This window comes from Arctopsyche grandis, chromosome 2 (genome assembly GCF_051622035.1).
Source record: "Arctopsyche grandis isolate Sample6627 chromosome 2, ASM5162203v2, whole genome shotgun sequence".
NCBI classification, from domain to species: Eukaryota; Metazoa; Arthropoda; class Insecta; order Trichoptera; family Hydropsychidae; genus Arctopsyche; species Arctopsyche grandis.
In genome coordinates this window covers 26,348,771-26,371,970 of record NC_135356.1, presented here as the reverse complement: position 1 = coordinate 26,371,970, position 23,200 = coordinate 26,348,771, and the positions used below count along the sequence as shown (strand labels likewise).

Genomic DNA, 23,200 nt, shown 5'->3' with positions numbered 1-23,200 from the left:
AAAAACTATTTGAAAAAAATAATTTTGCTGCCCGGTTTAGAGACCCTGCTTAAGAATAAATTTTTGCGGCCTTAGTTAAGAAACCCTGCTTGCGTAAAACGAGAAAATCATAAAGGCACAAATAGTGTCAAATAATTTAATTTTTATTTTATGAAATTATTATGTAGATATGGGCGACAATTTCAATAGAGAATTATTTCGAAAACGCATTTAAAACTTATTCAAAAAATTGATTTTGCACTGAATAGTCCGTGCGCTGAATTTTCGTCCGCCGAGTTGTCTGGGTGTCGGAGTGCCACTTAAAACATAATGGATTGAATGAAATCTTACAAAATGATTGGAAAATCAATTGAATATTCTCTCTTTTTACCGAGAACAAATGTACCCGTCGAAAAACTTTTTCCAGCCGTAAAGCAAAATTGAATGTTAAAACTTTAAAATATTTGCAAATCACTAACTATATAAATATATATAAATTATATTAGGTAAATCGAAAAGAAATGTCATTTTTTTATGATACAACAAAACATTTATTTAAAAAAAAAACTATACATAATTATTCTATTAAATATTTTCCATCATTATCTATGATCTTCCTCCACAATATAGGCAGTTTTTTAATACCTCGATCATAAAATTCTGGCGGCTTATTATTAAAAGAGAAATCCAAGTGATTTTTTACTTCCATACACCCTGTCTATTTTTTTTTCCAAGCCTTTTTAAATGGTTTTGAACTGTTGTACGTGGACAACCAAGGTCTTGTGACAATTCATGTATTGTTTTGCGCGGATCGGATTCCACTAATGAATTCAGGGTGTCATCATCGATTTTAAGGGGTCTTCCTGTTTTTGGTTTGTCCTTTAATGATCTATCGCCACTTTTGAACTTTTTAAACCATCTATAGCACTTTCGAGTATCCAAGATGTCTCCATAAATATCACAGATGGTCTGGGTAGCTTCTTTTGACTTTAATCCTTTGTCAAATAAAAATAGCATAAAATATCGCAAATGTGTTTCTTCAATCTCAGGTCTCTGCATTTTTCTACTAAGGCCAAAAAAATAAAACAAATGTCAAAAATGAAAGATTACTAATAGAGCTTCAAAATGATACTAACCACGACGCGTTAACTCGACGGCAACCGTTGACAAACTGATTTCAAAGTGACGCAACAAAAAAATGACATTTCTTTTCGATTTACCTAATATAATTTTAGCCAATCTTGTGTAGAATTTTATAAGAGCATTCGATTAAATGAATTCATCTTTTTCGCAAAATTAAATATTTGATAAAATGTGAGGGAAGCCACATCGACAGATTTGGACGATCGAGAACTTTCTTGGGACGAGCCTGTTTATAAATATTGAAATCAATGTTGATAAACAGGCTTCAATAAATGTGCTTCCATGATTCTCTAATGTTCTTTATCGTTTTTAATAACTGACATATTAAAAAAAAATGTACAGGCTTTAAATTAAAAAACAGGTCTCCTTACCTTAGAAGCATGAGTAATGATATCATTCTTCATATGAATGTTACAAATGAAATCGATGGATTGAATTTTAAAGATAAAAAATACGAATAATTTATTATTGTTTTATTTTACCCTCGATGGTAATCCAATCCTCTACTAACTGATGGCGATATATTGATTTATCGTCAATTGATTTTAATGTACCATTTTAATCCAAAAGGCCATCGAAAGTACTACTTCCTCCATTGACTTTTGCAAAAATATATATAGGCAATGGCCATAGCGATGAGTGTTTGGTCGTGTTGGTAAGAATGACAGACGGCAGTGGGGCCGAGCAGTCGAAGCCGGGGGGTATGTCGGGGCCGGGGGCGGCGGTGCTCAGTTTAGGGCTTCGCCCCGCTTCCTCGGAACGAGTCACTATAGTTAACGATGGCCGTACGGTAATGGCTAAACGAAACTACAAAGAGTTTAACCACGGCCTCGTCTTCAGCGCATCTCCCCTACCAGACGACCATCTCTTTCAGCTACACATTGACAAGAAGGTAAACTATTACCCGCACATATCCACTAATGAACTTCAGACCTTCCAGCAACTCAACCATTACAATCTGTTGTCATCTGCTATGTGGTTCGTACTCGCAGTTTTGCCAGACGTTTCGATCTAAGCGGGACCAACCAAATTTAACAGACGAAGTCCCGAAAATTATTTTAAATTACTTGCTACTTTAACTCAATGTGATTGAAAGCAAACGAAAAATAAAAATAGATGAAAAATTTATATTTTTTGAAGATCATCCTGTTTGCACATTTCAATGCAATATGGTATAACGAGTGCAGCCTGGATGAATAACATAAAAACATATTAATAACAACTGTAGAAACTGAATTACCAAACAAAGAAAAAATATATAATTAGCCAACGTTGCCTGTGCATTTCTAGGGGTTGCCCGATGTGTGGGAGCCCTTCGATTTTGTATATAAATCATGACCTGACGGTTACTGATCCGTGATCAGCAATGTAATTGACAAATAAGATAAATTATATACATTGTAAATAATTAGCGCAACCCAAATTATCCAATCTTTGTTTTAAATAACTGTTACGACATACATATTTCATAATTTGGCAAATACTATTCGCGATTTAATACGATTTCAATTTGAGATCTTTGTGCAATGTCATCGGTGATCATTTGAAAAATCTAGCAGAATTATTTGATCCTTATTTCCCAGCAGATGAGACACCATGCAAAAGGACAAGATGTTATGTATTAAAAAATAGCTCATATCACATCAACCTTAAAAACTTGTTATTCAATGAAATTTTTATGATATTATTTTTGTGCATTTAAGATTAACACATGGAGTGGTAGTATAGAGATAGGTGTCATCACATGTGACCCGAGTACAATAGATCCATCGACTACGGCGACCACGCTTGTAGATGGATCATGGGTCAGTATACGAAACCAAAAAAATAAATACTCATACATATTATACATGCTAATAATATATTAACTTAAATTCCAGGTAATGTCCGGTAATTTGATATTGAAGAATGGAGCTCCATACATCCAGATAAATGGTAAAGATTTGAATACACTTAAAGAGGGCGACACCATCGGAGTGATGAAAACCTCTTCTGTTAGTATACTGAGAACACCAAAATTCAGTAATCCCTTGTTATCTAAAAGATTACGTTTAAACGCCTGTTTTATATTTCAATGCATATGCTTACAGGGGGATCTTATATTCGAGGTGTGTGGCGAATGTATCGGTATTGTGACCCAAAACCTGCCAAATCCCGCTTATGCTGTTATCGATTTGTATGGAAAATGTGTTCAAGTCACAATGAAAACTATGATTGAGAAACTTCAATGTCAGGTGGGATGGACATTCTAGTATTTTTCTTCTTGTGCTTTTAATTTGGGGCTGCAAGCCGTTAAATGCTATGTACATATAAATTATATACATACATATGTATTTTTTTTATGCTTATTCTATAATATATGCCAATAGTTAGCAACCTACATCCATACATATGTTCTGTGAAAACATTTTGTGTTACCCATCACCAAACAATTTTTTTATCTAATATTTTATAAAAATTCTTTACAATCAAAATTATGATTAATTAACCCTTTGAATGCTGACCAACGCCGATCGACGTTTTGCCAACAATTCCATGAGCCTGAAATACGCCGATAGGCGTTGTATTTTGAGTATGTAAAAAATAAATAAGAATACTACCCGCTAAGCCTTCCCAGGCCGCATTGAAAAAAAAATGCATTGAACATGGGTCGTGTAATCCGTGTCAATGTTTATAAAGACTGGTTTACACCGGAATTTCTGAATTTATTACCATAGCAGAATTTCTTGATGGAAATCCCTAACTGCTGAGTATTTTAAATTGTGGCTTGGCATTTAGATTGTGAGCATTACATTTTAACAACAATGAAGAAAATGGAATTAGTTTTGGAAAAATACATTCATTAATATACTTATTTTGTTTATTTTATATTGTTGCAAGATATATTAGAGAATCTAAACATACCTTTACAAAACTCGAAATCCTCGGCGGTAGTTATTTGCATTAGCTACAATTTTTATACCTGCTTTCTATTGGATTTCTAAATAATTCTAGTTGGAAAGATTGACGAAATTTTCAGCGTGGCGGGCTTTCAACAGAAAAGACGTCAGCACTCGGAGGGTTGACCTTACATCTATTACAGTCCAAGTGTTCACTCCGGTTCATTCATGAACATACTATAATAGTTTGTTCACAAGCGAACAATAGGTTTAAAAGTCAAAAGCTATCTTCAAATATGTAGATTTTAAAATCATTCACAGTACTAATTCGAATGGTAAATTATTTTAAATAACATTATAAAATGTTCTCAGCAGGGTCAACTATGACTCGTGAGTGAACATTACCGCCTACCAAGGTTATATGTATTATACATAAAATGTTATTTTTTTTTACCGATATAAAGATGTTTTGATTAACTGGTTTACTAATAAAGGTCCACTGAGCACGAATATAACGATTAAATTCGTTCATTTTTGAATTCTTAGAATATTGATATCTAATTCTAATTCTAATGTTAAGGTTAATTTTTACTATCTTTATTTGGTAATTAGTGTTTGTATTTAGTGAAAAATCATTTAAACAACGATAGTCATCCATTTCTCGTTGGTCTATCATTCACAATATTATGTTAACTGACTTGTATGTGAACTTTTTATATATGTACATATACTCAATAATTACCAATGTTGATTTGATTACATTTTTTTTTTTTTGGTATTTCAGAATCACAACAGCGACAAGTCAGGCTGGTCGTGTCCAATACTCACACCAAACGTTCCGTACTTTTCGAATCTTCAATTGTGTCCAGATTTGAATGTGCATGTTAATTTACCATCAAAAACCAGCGGGCAAGGTGCTATTCCTAAAGGTTTTTTTTTTAAATAATAATTTATACAAAAATAAACATTCATTGCGTTTGAATAATTTGCATGTATATTAATTTTCGTTTGCAGAGAGATATATCAAGACCAACTCATCGAAATTGAGATTTCATCAGCACTGCGGTAGTTTGGTGAAGCTCAGCTCGGATAGAAAGTGAGACTTTTTTTATGATGTTTTTATATTTCATGCGTCAATTTTGGAATGAAAGACACTAATTCTATTTTTTTTTTTATTATGAAAGTACATAATTATTTATATTTTTCATCATTCATTTCTTGCGTCTGAGAATCGCCCGTTTTTCATATTTTTTGGTCACATTCAATAATATATATCGCTCATTTCATGTCACAATTCAAAATTTGCCAAAAGGCTTTTGTTCAGTTGTCAATGGGAAGTTACCGCTATTCATTTAAGTTATTACTAAATCAATGCTATTGCAAAATGATATATTGAAATTAGAATAATACACAAAATCGATTAAGCTAATTTTAACATATAGCATATACATAGGTAATAGAAACATTTATACTTTTACTTTTTGCTAATTTGAAATTTGTTGAATGCCAAACCGTAACGTTGTAAGTGCCATATAGGCTCAAATGCATTTTATTCGTGATTTGAGGTGTATGTACATATGTGCCAGCCTTTAGTTGCACCCTTAAAAAATGTTGAAATGCCGCTTCCTAATGGTAGAAACTTAAAAGAAGTAGCAAATCGTAAGTATTTGCATAACGTTGTAAGTATTAGTTGTGCTGTCAGTACCGTAGTCCTTCGACACGTAGATAACTACACTACTACGTAGTCCTTAGTGAGTCTTATGACATTCTTTAATTGGATGAATACTGATGATATCTTAAGCCACAATGATCAGGGTAACATCTGGGTTATAAAACTTGTCCATTTATTATTATGAAAATGGTAAATACAACGTTTATATGCCACTTACCGATGACACAAATTATGGGACTTAAAACGTTTTTTTCTTTTTACTTTTTTAAATTTTATTTTTCTTATACCTACGATTTATTGATTGCTCATTGAATGATTATAATTATACCTTAGAAGAGTTATAGCTTATTGATACATATTGTAAGAATGAATTTATGCATTCATTATTTATTTAAACAGTTTTATGTCTATGTATATATTGAATAGTTGTAATAATCACTATTACATTACGTTGAAACATCTGAAATTCCCTCAAACTCTTTTTGGATAGTAGATTTTTTAATTTTAAACCAATATAGGGATACTTGCGGATCCAGAAAATGGTCAAAGGGGGGACATTTAATTTGAAAACATAATACATAAAAAAAATATCTTGTTAAAAAAAACCCTAGGCTAAAATTTTGAATTTTTTTTTATATTGATACATTTTTGAAAGTATACAAGGGGGGGGGCATGGCACCCTCCCTTGAATCTGCCTGTGTATAGGGGATATTTATCTCATCATCCTCATATTATTGTCACGAAATTCTCTATTTTTCAGAAGCGCCGAAAGAAGAGATCCTCTGGATGAATTCAACAATGGTGTTGTTATGACGCATCGTGCTCTTTACGATGATGAATTATTTGAAATTCGTATCGATCATCTCGTCAACAAATGGAGCGGTAGTCTAGAGGTAGTATTGTATTATTTTCTAACACTGTAAATTTTTGAATACATAATGGTATTGTATATACCTTTTTAGGTTGGCGTTACAACGCATAATCCGCTGCTAATAGAATTTCCTTCGACCATGACGAACATGCACAGTGGTACTATTATGATGTCCGGCTGTGGAATTTTGATAAATGGCAAAGGCACCCGTCGTGAATACGGCCAATTCAATTTAGATGAACTTAGGGTATATATGTTGTATTGTAAATACATAATGCATAGTTTTATTTTATATAATTTAGTTGCTAATTATGAAATATAATGTCACAGGAAGGAGACAGGGTAGGAATGATGCGAAAGAGTAATGGAAATTTGCATTATTTCATCAACGCCCTCGACCAAGGTATGGCAGCTTCGAAGATATCACAGCACGTCTATGGCGTAATAGATTTATACGGTATGACAATAAAGGTGAGTGTCACGTCTCGTCTGATCATCGTATGTATGTTTTGCATTGCAAAAGCGAATTTTTAATCTTTAAAAAGGTATATTGCATAGTAAGCGATGTGTACAGAGAAATGCGAGTCCAATGTATTCTTAATTTTAATGCATTCGATGCGAATACATTTTTTCATATGAATTAATTGCGTAACGCTTCAACAACAGTGTATAAAATGGCAGGTGTTTCTTTATAGGTGACAATTATTGATCCGGAAGAAAGAAAAGTACCCAACAGTATAACGCCTAGAAAATTTTCACAATCGAGTAAGTAAATCGAGATGTTGTAAGTATGTATGTACATATATTCTCCAACCCTTTGTCTTCTCGCTTGCTTTTCAACTCGCTTGTTAGAAGTAAGCTAGAGTATAATGCGATTGTGTGGAATCCGCATGAAGCAAATTACTCTCTTATGATTGAAAAAGTGCAAAAAGAATTTCTTCGTTTTCTCTGTAGGAAAGAGTTTGGGTATTACCCATATCTCTACCCTTCTCCTTTCCTTTTGGGCATGCTTGGGTATAATTCCCTTGAACTTCGGAGAAACTTCTCATTAATTCGTTTCGTTCTCCAGCTACTATGTGGTAATACGTCATGCCCGTTGTTGCTGGAACAGTTGGGACTTTATGTTCCTAATAACTATGTGCATCATCATTTGATGGCTGTACCTCCTGCTCGTACAGTTCTTTTTCGAAACTTTAAAAATTAGAAAATTCATGTATTTATACAGAAGAGTATTTACTAAGAAACGTTTTGTTTCACAAAATAGTCTAAAGTGAATTATATATAATAATAAACAGTTATAAATTAAAAGTAATCAATACATATAAATATTTGTTAGATCAGATTTAAATTTTGAAATTTTTTCTAATGATATCCTTAATAGATATTTAAATAGTGGACTCGTTGATTTTAAATAATCTTAGAACTACGCAATTCGAATACTCCAAATTAAACACTATTATAAATGCTTGTTTTATTATAAAAAAACGTAAATGCTTATTACAACATATTTAAAAGTCGGCTAAATCAATAAAGAACATTTTGAGTATATTTGACAAAATATTTCAGTGGGGGGGGGTATCACACTATCAATTCGGATTGCGATTTAAATATCGCAGATTTTAAAACAAACCGGATTCGCTACTGATTATCATGATACTGACCTATTACACTATCAATACAGATAATATTGATAGTGTAATATTGCCTATTGGAATGGAATGCAGTAGCTTATTAGTTATTCCATATAAAAACGTTTTACTTGCAATTAGATTCTATCACACACGGTAAAGACCATGGCGAGCCATCGAGAAGGAATTTCATCATTGACCTGGCAATCTCCGATCGTCTTTTATTCCATTCCAACTGCGGGGCACATGCCGTTGTATCCAATGGGGGTCTTACGGCACACAGACCACGGTGAATATAACTGTCGTATAGACATGTACAATATATCAATGAATATATTTGTATTAAAACATATGTATTTTTTTTTCTTTCAGAGCGACAGATGATTTCAACAACGGCGTTGTCTTAACCAATCGCCCATTGAGGCCTGGCGAAATCTTCGAAGTCAGACTAGAAAAAGTCGTAAAGAAATGGGCTGGTTCTATAGAAATAGGCGTCACTACGCACACACCTAACGATCTAGAATTTCCCATCACCATGACAAATATGAGGTTTGTTTTAGTATATTTGACTATTCTTTCATACATTCCACACTTTTCTAATACACACCTATAAATATAGACCTTTCCTAACGATACTTGATATATTTTACATGTTTTGCATTAATAAACTAAATACAAATTAGTTCAAATCTTGAGACTGTAATTTATTATTATCAGAATACTTCATCTATTGATTCTTCGTATATATGTACATATGTAGATAAAGTAAAAGCATTTATTTTATAATTTGTCTTATAATTGATTTCAGATCCGGAACTTGGATGATGACGGGTAATGGCGTAATGCATAATGGAACGACTGTTCAAGATCGTTATGGAAGCAGTTTGGATCGGATTATTGTTAGTAAAAATAAACAATAAAACTAAATATGGGGAAACATTCTAAAACTATCATTGTTTTTCAACTTTTTCTATTTAGCCATAAATTAGACATAAAACATCTGCATGTTAAATCAGACCATCAGCTTAAATTCCGTTTTCACTTCTCTAGCTAGCTCAGGTCTGTTTTTGTAAGTTTGGAAGATACGATCGTGTAAATGAGACCTTGACAGTGTTCTCTTTCTTACTCTTCCTGTTTTTGATCGATTTTTTATAAAACCAAATTCACTCTATTCTTTTAATATCTTTTGGACGGCACATCACGAAAATTTAAATTGTTTGAAATGTTTTCTATGCCGACCTTTGAAAATGTATTAAAATAATCTGAGCCATGTTCCTTTCACTCAATTCCCATGCTTTTGGCATTTTTCAATAAAAGAAAATGCACTTCATTTAAAAACAACAAAAAAAAAACGGGTGGAACTGATAAAAACGATGTGACGAAACCATTTCTCTCGAAATACTGATTTGCGTAAAATGGACACTTTCGAATTTTTTTAAAAATAATAAGCAACCCAAGAAATAAAAAGTATGGTTAATTCTTAGTAAGATGCGATGCAGATAGTGGCTGTTTCAAATACCTGTGTATTTTCGGTTATAACCATTTTTTACAAGCTGCATTAGACATTTGTCCACGGCTGTATATGCAATTATATAGAAATGCTTGCACCAGCCCCCAGTTGCTACAAGTGTTTCACCAAATCATTATCTCTGGCTATTATTCAGCATTATGTAATTGTTGTAGTTCATATTAATTGTATATTATAGGATGTTCATTCCGTTTTTTACAGGTCGGGGATCGAGTTGGCGTGGTAAGACAATCGTGTGGTACATTACACTTTTACATAAACGGAGTTGATCAGGGACCTGCAACGGCAGGAGTTCCTGAAAATGTGTATGGAGTCATCGGTAAATATTTTCAGCTAATGTTTTATATCCACCGAATATTATTTCAGTGTAAATTTATGGTCCTTTTTGTAGATTTGTACGGACAAGCGGCACAGGCAAGCATTGTGCAATTTCCAAATTCTCCAGAATCTTTACCGTCTTCCATTTCAAATACGACATTACACGGGTATGACTTCCTAGTGATTTTCATGTGTATTATATTAATTTATATATATGTATATATTATATTAATTTATATTTTTATATATATATATATATATATATATATATATATATATATATATATATATATATATTATATTAATTTATATATATGTATATATTATATTAATTTATATATATATATATATATATATATATATATATATATATATATATATATATATATATATATATATATATATATATATATATATATATATATATATATGTATATATTATATTAATTTATATATATATGTATATATTATATTAATTTATATATATGTTTGTTGTACTTTTAGAGGAGATCTGTGCTTCCATCGAGTTCACGGCCGAAATGTTCGTGTGCAAGGCATCGGGCTGGTGGCAACGAGGATCGCGTCAATGGTCAACTTTGAAGACGCCCTATTGTTCAGCAGTCGTCCGTTGCGGGAGTGTGAAATGTTTCAGATTCGAATATCGGACATTTTAGACCTTTGCGATAGCTGTATTGCTTTTGGTACTTGATTTTTTATAAAATTTTGTATTTAAAAGTTATTAGTCAGTTTCTACTGTTACGAGTTAAATCTTGGCTCTTACATTGAAATGACTGATCTGAGATTTATATTAACACAATAGAAATGTTTCTAATAATAAAATTTGTTGTGATTTTACTTTAAAAACATTGTAAGGAAATTAATAGAACTTTCATAATCGGTTAATAACTTTGTCTACAAGTTAGAATTTGCAATAGTCTTTTGAGAAGGGCCAGTTTTTTTTATTAAACCATTGTTAAATAATAATATTTATAAATGACAGCCTTTTCTTTTGCAAAGGTTGTTTTACAATTGCTATTATTTCTAGAATTGTACTTAACGATTAGGGTTGTTTACACTTGTATACAAATCAATCCCTGAAAATTTATATGATATATTCAGACATTGAGCTTGTTATATAACAAACTTGAATCTAAATGATGTGGCTATTTCCTTGAACAGCCGAGCTTCTACTATGAGCTGTTTTTGTATTCAGTAAATTCGACCATATGTATATTTTACGTATCCAGCGTAATAATACCATCTCCACATTAATCGATTGACAACCGTGTATGTATGTACATATAGCAAGACACAGAATAATGAATGACTTATGGAGTAAATAGATGTGTATGCTTTAGCTATCATTATGGTTTAAAATTACATAGCACATGATTGTAAAATATTCATTGATAGATCAATACAATTTTTCCAGGTGTTACAGCAGCGTGTCCGAGCGAAATCGCCGTGCCGTCAACTTTCAAGAACATAACCCAAGATACGTATATACTCCACGGCCGCACACTGATACATAACGGATGTTACATGTCCGACAAGTACTCATTGAACCTGCAGAATATCTCGGTGAACAGTCGGGTGGGCGTGATGCGACACGCCGACAGGAGCGTGCACTTTTACCTGGACGGTATGGACCAGGGTAAGGCGTGGGACGTTTACAATTTGAACATATACGCTGTGATCGACATGAGTGGTCAGTGTTCGGAAGTGTGCATGTCTCCCCCCAAATCCAGAGGCTTCAGTGGCAACTCGGACAACTCCCTGAACATGCCCACCACAGGACTTCAATGCTCGCACATTACCAAGCACATGTTAGTACATTGTATAATAATTGAATTATTTATATTCATATCGTCAGTATACAATGACAATCCATTAACTGAATATCGTATCCATGACAAATGAATATAAGTCAATTTCACAGAAAAACGGTGCAATTCTTATATAAATATAGGCGCATTAGGTTCTTCCTGTAATGCCACAATGGTCGAAAACTTTAAAATAAATAAATATATCCATATCTCTGCAAGTAGGTTTTTAAAACATTGCTTTTAAACGTTGACTAGTATAGATTTGCTGTAAGAAAAAATGACAAAATGTTCATTAAATACGAAGTACTATCATATTATTGATATTTAATCACGTTTTTACTTCCTGGAGCGGAAACTAATCAATCTTTACTAAGTTAGACCTACTGACAATGATTTTTGTTGATTTTCTCTCGTTTTTGAGATATGAGCGTTTAAAAAAATGTGCAATTTTTATAGATTTTTGACTTTGGCGGCCTTAAACTCAGAATCTGGTATTGCTATGCCAAAAATGAGTATTGGAATCGAGTCTGATGTATTTTTTTATTGATCTAAATTTTTAATTGCTTTAAAATAACTATAATTAATTATCTAGCGAATTTTAAAATCTCATGAAAAACAAAAAAACCAACAAAAATCATTGTCATATTCGGATTCGGTGGGTCAAACTTAGTAAGTATTGATTAGTCTCCGCTTTGATAATTTTTTTGTTAAATAATAATTTTCACATATGAGTTTATCTGTTTACCAATTGAATTAACCATGCTTTGAAGTAAATTATATTTAAAGATTTTGACCAAAAAAACAATAGAAATTTCAATTTATATATAATATATAAAATATGTTAATGAATTTTCATTGGGTGTTAATGATGTATAATATATAATATAATATATGTATGTATGTGAATATAATTATTAGCAATTTCGTTGTTTCATTTGTATATTTTTTTTAGATTTTCGGAATATTGTGGATCAAATATAGAAATTAACAGTGATTATACAGTGGCTCGTGTCATTTCGTTGACGACAATGTCCAATTTAGTATTCAGCGCATCACTTCTACATCCGGATGGACTATTTGAGGTTACAATAAAATACAATATATTCATGTGTTACATATATAATGAAATAAAATAAATTCCTCACTAATCTATATAGAAAATTGCTAGTAAAATGTGATTTTACTCATTCATGGAATAGAAGTTTTGTATTCAATGCTTGTCATATTTCTAGATATGATGGTAAAATTGGAATCGCATGTTTTAATTTCTTAATATTTTCATTTTTAGGTGGAGGTTATGAGCTGCGATAATAACTTCGCAGGATCCATGCGAATCGGTGTCACCGATGTTAATATTCTGAACGCTTATGTTAACAGTAAATTACCATCGTCAATGTTGGATTTACCACCGGGGACGATGTACATTGAAGGTTTGTAGGATAATGAATAATTTTTCATGCAATTAGATTCTCTGGATATAATGCAGGTGTGATCAGAATACCGTGAATGGATTTTTTATAATTAACTGTTTTTGCCCCATGCCTTTGTTAAATTCTACCTTAGATGATTATTCGACGTCACAACATTTTGAATATGATCTTTTTTTTTATTTTCTGCCGCCATCACTGTTCATGTCTTGGCAGCATAGAGGTCTATTAAAAATAACAGTGCTTTCACAACATCAATCATTGCCTTTATATACTTTAGAAAGTCTTGTCATCACATAATAATAATAATATACATTCTTCTTCTTGTTAATGCCTTGTCCGCATCCGGACGTTGGCGACCACCTCGTCGGTTATTTGAAGATATCCGCATCGGTCTTCAGCGGCTCGGAACAGATCTTCGGCGCTCATATCGGTCCACATGCGCATGTTTCGAAGCCAAGATAACTTTTTCCTGCCAATCCATTTTTTTCCTTCTATTTTCCCCCATGGTTATCAAACGGAGAAATTCGTATTTTGGACCCCGTATCATGTGTCCGAGGTACTCCATCTTTCTCCGCTTGATGACAGAAACAAGTTCCCTGCCTCTCCCCATCATGCCGAGGACAGCTTCGTTTGATATCTTTTTGGTCCACGGAATCTTCAGCATACGCCTGTAAACCCACATCTCAAAAGCTTCGATGCGGCTGATCATCTTGGTCTTCAGAGTCCACGTCTCACATCTGTGTAGTAATACTGTCCAGACGTAGCTCTTCGCGAATCTCTACCGCGTATGAAGATTGAGATGCTTGTTTGTAAGCGCCGCCTTCATTTTTATAAATGCTGTTCTAGCCATCTCGATGCGGATTCTTAGATCTTCATCTGGGTCCATCTCTTCATTCAGCCAGGTACCCAGGTATTTGAATCTTTTTACTCTTTCTATCACCTCTCCATCCAACGTTAGATCACCGGTGTCTGTTTGCATTCTATCTACTATCATAAATTTTGTCTTCATTAGATTTATGCGCAGACCTCTTCGATTGCTTTCTTGATGTACACGGTCTAGAGATCTTTGCAGGTCTGCTAAATTTTCAGTGACTAGTGCCGTGTCATCAGCATATCTTATATCGGTGATCGTCTCGCCGTCCACCTTGATGCCCTCCGCCTCTTGGAGAGCATCGTGGAAGATGGATTCGGTGTAGGTGTTAAAAAGAGTAGGTGATAGCATGCATCCTTGCCTGACGCCCCGTTCTATAGGAATATCATCAGTGAATTGATCATCGACACGTACTACTGCATTCTGATTCCAATAAATATTTCGTAGCAATCTGACATCTCTATCATCCAGGCCAAAATTTTTTAATGTTTCCATCGGGCGAGCGTATTGGACACGGTCAAAGGCCTTTCCAAAGTCTATAAATCAGATGTACACAGGTTTACGGACTTCTCTGCATCTTTGGAGTAGTGTTTTCATACATAAAAGGGCCTCTCGGGTACCCAAGCCTTGTCTGAACCCAAACTGCTCTCTGCTAATCGCCTCTTCACACCGTGAGTAAATTCTGCACTGTATTATCCTTAGTAGGATCTTCAATGTGTGACTCATTAGGCTAATTATATATATACATTAATACATGTATAAAGTTTAAGTTTCGATTTTAGTGTGTATTGTCTGTATTTTTTGATCACACCACATTTAGTTCGTTAACATTGTTTTTACATAAATATATATTTTTTTAATTATAATTAGATTTTGTAATATTTATATGTTAAGGAAACCAGCAAATGACTATCGGATCACCACATGTGAATGTCGTTTATCCATCATTAAACTGGTTAAAAACTAAGGACAGAGTCGGTTTAAGACGTATTGGGTATTCAGATTGTATCGCATTACAGCTAAATACTGAAGAAATCAATGTTGTATTTAGAAACGTACCAGATGTAAGATAATTGATGTTATTACAATATATATATATATATATATATATATATATATATATATATATATATATATATATATATATATATATATATATATATATATATATATATATATATATATATATATATATATATAGCTTATTATAATAATTTACATTAAAAATTCAATATATGTATATTACTTTCAAGTAAAAATGTTGTTTATTAATTTTTTCAGAAAGTATTTGTAGTCTTTGAAATGTGCGGCTCTCAAACATCTATCAAAGCGGTATCTACCGAATCTTTTCCATGCGCGGATGGTGAAATGGAGGCCTCGGACGATGGAAACAGTCTTCATTTGATCGGATGTGCAAGTCCGGTTCAGCTTAATAGTAATAGTAATTTCCTTACGTGGATGATGTTTGTTTTAATTTAGTTTAGTTTTGTAACTTGTCGCTATTTTGTCGACAGATAGTATCAACGCTTCCAGGTGCAACTCTCCAGATCACAATGCCACTCTGGCCAATATGACTAGTGAGAATGTTAAACAGCCACCAGACGTTCCCTTGAATGGCCATAAAAAACTTGCTTCATTTTTTCATATCAATCATGGCGGCAATGTCGTAATTGAAAAACAAGGTAATTTTTTTTTTCAATATACATACATACCAATTCGAATAGTATGGTTTGTTTAATTGTATGTGTATTTTCAGGAATCGGAGTCAGACGACTGAATGGTTACAACCGTGCTATCGTTATTGCTAATAAACCGATCATTAGAGGGCAATGCTTTAAGGTATTTAAAAATACTATGCATTTTATGTATTATGTTTCGTTAAAAGTTTTTTTACAAGGAAGTGTTACATTCCAGTTTCAAGTAACAAAAACTAATTTGTCTTGGAGTTCTTCCATCATGGTTGGAGTGAGCAAATCGGCGCTGGCTCTACGATTGCCAACTAGTGCGGTAGATCTTAAACAAGGTTGTTGGATTGTATCCGGAGATCATCTCTATCTGGACGGGAATGTTGTATGTACCGTACATATATAGTAAAAATTTGCATGTTTTTAGATTTATTGTAATGTCCAATTGTGTTTTATAGATTTGGAGTGATTATGGAAAGCCATTGGATATGTTGCGCAGTGGAGCAGTCATAATTCTCGATTTCACCGAAAATCGTGAGCTTCATCTCATTGTCAACGACGTGAATCTGGGTTGTTTCAGCAGAATGACTCAAAAAGTTAACAAACTGTATCCTATCATTGACATTTATGGACAGTGTGAACAGGTAATATATTTATTACGATATGATACGAATATACTAATTTCATCATCATGTGTTCTACACATTTTATTCAATTATTTTTTTAAACGTCTCTTCAACCTTTCTGCATCCTCTTGGATACCATCTGGACATTCCCTTTGTCATTTTTATAGTAGTGCCAATGTACATACATACATATGTACATATTATATCCCCAATCATTCTTCTGATTTCTTTTTAGTATTCTATAAATGTAATTTTCTTCTCTATGTGTGCCTGATTTTGCGTCTAACATTAATTTTGTGTCCTAAGTTACTCTGTTCTTCCTTGTTTTCTCAATACTGAGCGTCATGATCATTGATGTCGTCTGGAATTTGATGACCGATCCACCTACACTCCGTCGGGGTCTGTGCCAAATTGAAGGCAGCGTTAAGGCACGATCCCATCAGATTTGGTCTGGCCATCTTTTGGGAGACCGTCCTCTCGCTCGCCTTCCCTCCAGTGTTCTGGTGACTACCAGACTCTCCACTTTCTTATGAAATGAAATATGGCCAAAATAGGAAAGAACCCTTTTCCTACATTTTGTGGAGAGTATGAAACTGCCAGCTCTTTGAGGATAAAGATGTTCGTGCTTCTTGCTATCCATGGGATGAATAGCATCCATCTCCAATACCATATTTCAAATGCATCTAGCATAGCCCTTTCTCTCTTTAACAGGGTTTAATTTTTCTAGCGTCTTTTTCTAGGTCCTTTTCAGCGTTAAGCACCAGAGATCTCACAAGACGGATTTTCGTTTTTCTCATAATAGTGCGGTTCTTCCATATCATTATCAGACTGACCATCGCCGTTTTTGCCATTCCTACTCTTCTGCAGATTTTCAATTGGCAACCTTCTTCCCTTGAGATCAAGGCACCTAGGTAGATAATGTTGTCGACTTCCTCATAGCCTTTTAAAGCATCGGAAATTATGAGAAATTCAATTCTGTCAACAAATAGGATTTTTGTTTAGAAGCTCCGTCATTTCATCCTCATTGCTGGCCATTAACGTCGTGTCGTCTGCGTATTTCATGTTAGAAATCTTTATGCTGCCTATTGTTATTCCACCTTCCCATCCGTTGAGTACTCTTTTCATTATGTATTCCCCATATAAGTATTTTCAAAAGACCAAGAGAGAGTGTGCATCCCTGTCAGATGCCTTTTTGGACTTGAAATTTTTCCAAAATAAAATCATCTATTCTTAATTGAATGTTATTAGTTATTAATACCAATTATATCACTTCTTCTATCCCGTATCTAAGATCGAAGCCCAACGACTTTAACAGACTCTTTCAGGACGACATATCTTTGTTTACTATGTACTGGAAATTGAACGAACTAAGCCTACATACTACTACTACTAATATTCTTCCAAATATATTTATTATTATATTATTTGTGATTTGAAATGAATGCAATAAAATAATCATCAACTTTACACTATCAATTATTATTAATTGAATGTCTTTATTCCATTCCGTGTCCTTACTTTCTTTTACATATGTACATTCTTTTGACTACCATTTGAATATTCCAAAAGGTAATTTTTGCCATTTTGGTCATGTTTCTCATCTATACATATTTCTTTTTTTCATAACCTGTATTATTAATTTTTATTTAAAATTTCAGGTGTCAATTTTGAACGATGAGGAGACGCACGATTTTGAAGCTGATTTATCGGATAGTGACGATATTGCTATCAATTTGGTGAAACCCAATATTCTTCCTAATGTAATATGCGCACCGGGCGACACAATCTTAGAACACAACAGCAACAATAACTCAGAATACTATAAAACTATACAACTGTGTGAGAAGGCGTATTTGGAATATTACGAGAAGGAATCCAGCAATCCCAACAGGAACAATCTGAACAATGGTCACTCGTCGCAATCATCCATCAGTTTTCAAACGAAGGGGAAGATTTCAAAGCAACAACTGTCTAAAAGTCTGTCTGAGAACGAAAGCTTCAATCTAGCCATACAGAACATTTCCATGTCGGAGTCCGCGAATGCCACAAATGAAATTAAAAACAGGGAGATCAAAAGACGCACAACTATAGTGAACTGCTATCGGCCGAACAATAATGCTTCAGCGCACGATCAAGCTTGCAGCATCTGGTCTTTCACGCCATTCGATGATCAGTACAAGCGTGACTATGCGTTCCATAGAAGCACAACACTGCCACACATACCGAAGTTGAGCCAATCCGTGCGACGCAGCACGAGCCACGACAACGTATCCAATCTCACGCCGAAGACCCTGATGCATCTCTGTGACGTGAAAACGATACAATACACGTCTGACCTCAATACTTCGTTGATTAAATTGTGGAAATTGTGGGAGCTGTGGAAGCAATGCAAACAGCAAGTGCTCAGTCACTCGCTGAAAGACAATGAGGAGAGCGACAACTCAACCGCAAGCTTCAAAGATTCATGCAAGTTCGTCTTCTCAAAGTGTCGTGGTCAAGTGACCCAGTCAGTCAAAGACCTGTACGAGAGCAGTCAAGTCGATGATCCCCCGCTGTCCATGTCGGACGACACTTGCATCAGCTCGTCTTCCAAAATCCAGTGCACGCTGAGCAAGTTGTATCTGAGTGTTGATTTTTTCAAAGGTGCTGAACCGTCAGCAAGGAAGTCTTCGCTATGCGACGACCACGAATACTACATTAGGTTACTTTTTAAGGAAACACCTGCAGGGTATATACCGGGTGATGATTTTATATATTACATTAGGGAATTGTTTAGAGAAAGTCCTAAGACTTACGATTGTTCGATTTTGAGCAACGCGATTGATATGAAGGAATTGTTGGGTTTGCCCGATTTCTTATTTACTGACGATCCGCCGCAGTGTTTCTGCAACGCTTGCTGTCCATCCGAAATGATCACCGATATTCCGCACGGTAAGATTTAACTAAAAACAATTTTGAACTGAACTGAGATTTGTTTTTTTACATTGCCGTTTGAATTCAGGTTGGGTGCGTTTTTTCTTGAACAAGTCTGGAAGGTCACCGGATAAGACGAAAAGAAAATTGCGATATTGGATGATCAACATTGACGATATCCAGCATCTGCTTCAAGTCGGTCCCGATCCTGGTCTTCCGCAAGGGAATGCGTTTATAGTGCCGTGTGAAAAATTACAACCACCCGATCGCATAGATAACTCTCATTTGCGGTAAATGTTTTACAAAATGCGAATTTTTTTATTAATAATATAAAAATATATTTAGACTTATATTTATATTTCAGTAGTCTTTGCAAATTCGAAATCTTAATTCTTATTAGTTGAAATAGCAGGGCCGTAGAGCCGGTTCAAAATGTATCGACTCTGACTCCAACTTGAACGATTTTAGTAAGATCTACTTTTCTTGCAAACGTATAAAATTATTAGTAATGAAAATAATAGCGATATCCACAATAAAAGAAAATTAAAGGAATTAAAAAATCACTAAAAATTGACATGTAACCCAATTTATTGAATTATTGGTAGTGAAATAGGAATAAATAAAAAGTAAGTACATTCATAGTGTGTGTATGAATTTCATACACAAAGAAATCAATTGAGATGGAGGAAACAATCGGTTTTATTTAAACTATAGTTCATGATTTTTATAATTAAATTATTTAATTTCAATTTATTAGTGGATTTACTTCAATAAAATTGGAGGATAGGATTGACACTTCTACAATAAAGAAATTAAAAAAGAGTCAGAGTCGATTGATAGCCAAATTGCTAAGCGTTGCTCGGGCGGGTGAAAGTTTAAAAAAAAAATATATTTTTCAAAAAATTTTTGTTAGCTTGAGTGACATACTAAATTTAGTTGTTCTAAATTTAAAATAGTAAATTTGCATAGCGGACAAATAAACCAACATTCATCTTTATATACATATTAGAAGATTTGTAAATTATTTATAAATAATCGTCCAGCCTTTTTCCATCAACTTTCTTAATGTTTTATTATTTATCATACATTACATTTTTATCGATTATGGTTTTATTAAAATTTTCATTTGAATTGCTTGCAGGTGTTTCGATAAGAGACATTTGATTGGCGAAATGAGAGCAGCTTTAGAAGTCTTTGTGTGGAATCCGAACGAGTAAGTATTGTTTGTACCATCACTACGATGAATTTTAAACATACTGAGATACTTAAACCTGTGTTTTTTGCAGCGTTGGACTGCCTGAAGATATATGTCAAACGTACAACGTGAAACCCATTCACTATTTCCTGGATTGTGTGGGTTACTGTCAAGTGCAAGCCTTACTACTATGCGAATCTACATGATACACAGGGTGTGAAAAAAGTCGAGGACTTTGGCTTTAACTTTGTACACATCGATTGTGTGAAAAGTCGTCTTGACAAAAGTGACTCATCTTTTATGTAATTTCCTTCAAAATTGATTGTTTGATCGCGTTGAAGATTTTGTCAAGGCAGTATTTTCACATTGATCTGTGTGTGTTTGCAAAGTTACTGATTATTGTGCAGACTTTTTTTACACCCGGTATGCAAGGTTTTACTGTCGCAGAATCGCACTCACGCAATATATAATATAATAATACAAGTATATCGTCAAAAAGATATTTTTATAGTTGATAAGTCCAGCCTCACCGACTTTTTTACAAATACAAAACCGACCGTCGTTATGAATACTACATTTCTCACATTACTGGTGCTTTTTTGATAGGAAAAAACCATTGCCTTGTTACATAATAATAATATGGATAATCCCTCGGTGAACTCTTTGTTACTTTTTTTTTAGTAATATTTAAATATGGAGTTATACTCGACGGTCCGTCTTCAACGAGGGATGTCCATACTTAGAATGTCGTCGAAATCTGTCAGTTTGGATTCTGTGTGTATGTGTGTGCGTGTATGTATGTTTATATAGTAATAAATATATAATATTTGTTCAGCAACTATGCAGAGAAATGTTATAATAATAGAAGTGGCTTTAGGCGTTATATTGTTGTCAAGTGACAATTGTCCAAAAACAATCCTAAATAATTTTTGCATCAGTCGTATTTGAAGCTTGGTGGTCGACGTATGTCCAATAAAAACTTCTCTGGGTAAGGGCAACGGGCAAGTGCATCGTTAAAAATTGCATGATGCATTCAAAAACACACAACAAACAACATGGGATATATTTTTATAAGTAAATTGATCATTTAAGTAACATATTATTCAATTAACATCGTATATGAAAGTTTTCATGAAAGCGTCTTGGCGGCAGCTAGCATACGCATACACGTACAATATTGTGTAGTTATTGAAACAAGAAATGTATTCCAAAGGGCGCTTCTATTATTATAATATTTCTCTGCAATTATGCTTCATTTAATTCGCAAAGGCAGTGTGGAGATTTATTGTCCACATATACGATATTACTTACAAACCATCAAAATCTAAAGAATAAATAATATTGTGTAGAAACACGTTACAAAGTTACATGGTTTCATTTTTCTTCTCTTAACTTTTGGAAAAGACGACAAATTCATTTTAATATATAAAATCGAAAGAGACTTTGTATGTATGTATGTTTGTTTGGTTCGTAAAATCCGTGACGTTAAATTTAATAAAAAAATAAATGAATATTCAAATAAATTGAAATAAAATAAAACTAATCAAATCAATTTAATACAAAGGTTTACTATTAGATTGGCCATGTTGAAGTGGTTTATATTACAAATACCGAGCGAAGCCGGGTAAAAACACTAGTATACTATAATATGTATAATGCAAATACTACCTGTTGAATGATTGGTATAGTAACCATATAAACAGATAGCATTTATCAAATATAACTTTTTTTATTCTGCCATGAGGGTGCTATAAAGTCAGAAGTTGAATTTAAGTTATATATGTATGTATATAATATATGGGATGAAATATTTATCGATGGTACAAAGCTCCATAGTGCCTTTGAAAATGTAATCGAGTATAATTCCAGATTTATATAATATTATTATATATGATGATAAATTGATAATTTTAATTTTGGTTGGTTGTCATGTTATGGAATGTCTTGATTAAGGTTTTTTTTTGTGGTTTTATCTAGTATAATATTTAGTATGGAAATATTAGAAGCATTGATGACTAATAAGCCTCCAGCTGATATATGACATTTTGTTTGACCGAAGGTGGTGCTGCCCACCTTGATCACAACAGATGGTTTGAATCCGATTTTACATGTTTTCTCATATAATTGGATGTGCGCTGACAGCCTATTTTTTTAGTTTTTCATTGTTTGTGTGCTTTGAATGGAAGAATTAAATTGATCGGTTTCAATTTTTTACCATAATTAAAAAATAAAGGAAACAAAAACAACCAACCGAAATTAAATTCAATATGGTTGACGTATAACGTAAATTCATCAACTGACGTATTTTGTAAACTTGAATATTTTCATATTTATACTCAGATGGAATCAATTTTCAACTTTAAAATCTATTTAGTTTTATTGAAAGTGACAAAATTATTATTTCATTGCCAGGAAAATAATTTAAATGATTTTGATATACACTTCATATATAATGACATACACTTCATATATAATGAAATGAGTATTTTGGATGTTTTACTTTCGAATAGTACTGATAGTGAGATGGAAATTAATATAACTGGAAGGGCTAAAAATGCGATGAAAAGATTTGAAAGATTGAAGAATATCCAAAAAATTTTTAAAAATCACAAATTGTATCGTAGACATTGTCTTTT

The 23,200-nt window shown here is 33.3% G+C and overlaps 1 protein-coding gene across 1 annotated transcript; it reads left to right on the top strand.

Moving 5' to 3' along the window:
• The first annotated feature begins 1,785 nt into the window (after nucleotides 1-1,785).
• Neurl4 (neuralized E3 ubiquitin protein ligase 4) lies at nucleotides 1,786-22,782 on the top strand. Its single transcript, XM_077445674.1, has 29 exons — nucleotides 1,786-2,014; nucleotides 2,826-2,927; nucleotides 3,003-3,116; nucleotides 3,213-3,356; nucleotides 4,786-4,930; nucleotides 5,016-5,097; nucleotides 6,434-6,566; nucleotides 6,636-6,791; nucleotides 6,875-7,015; nucleotides 7,240-7,309; nucleotides 8,314-8,461; nucleotides 8,545-8,721; nucleotides 8,981-9,071; nucleotides 9,902-10,019; nucleotides 10,092-10,185; nucleotides 10,523-10,719; nucleotides 11,451-11,844; nucleotides 12,797-12,926; nucleotides 13,133-13,274; nucleotides 15,040-15,209; nucleotides 15,427-15,580; nucleotides 15,660-15,827; nucleotides 15,902-15,984; nucleotides 16,060-16,215; nucleotides 16,289-16,474; nucleotides 18,115-19,387; nucleotides 19,458-19,659; nucleotides 20,511-20,582; nucleotides 20,656-22,782. Exons 1-29 carry the CDS (start codon nucleotides 1,826-1,828, stop codon nucleotides 20,768-20,770), a joined length of 5,346 nt encoding a protein of 1,781 aa, XP_077301800.1. The 5' UTR covers nucleotides 1,786-1,825; the 3' UTR covers nucleotides 20,771-22,782.
• Nucleotides 22,783-23,200: the final 418 nt, after the last annotated feature.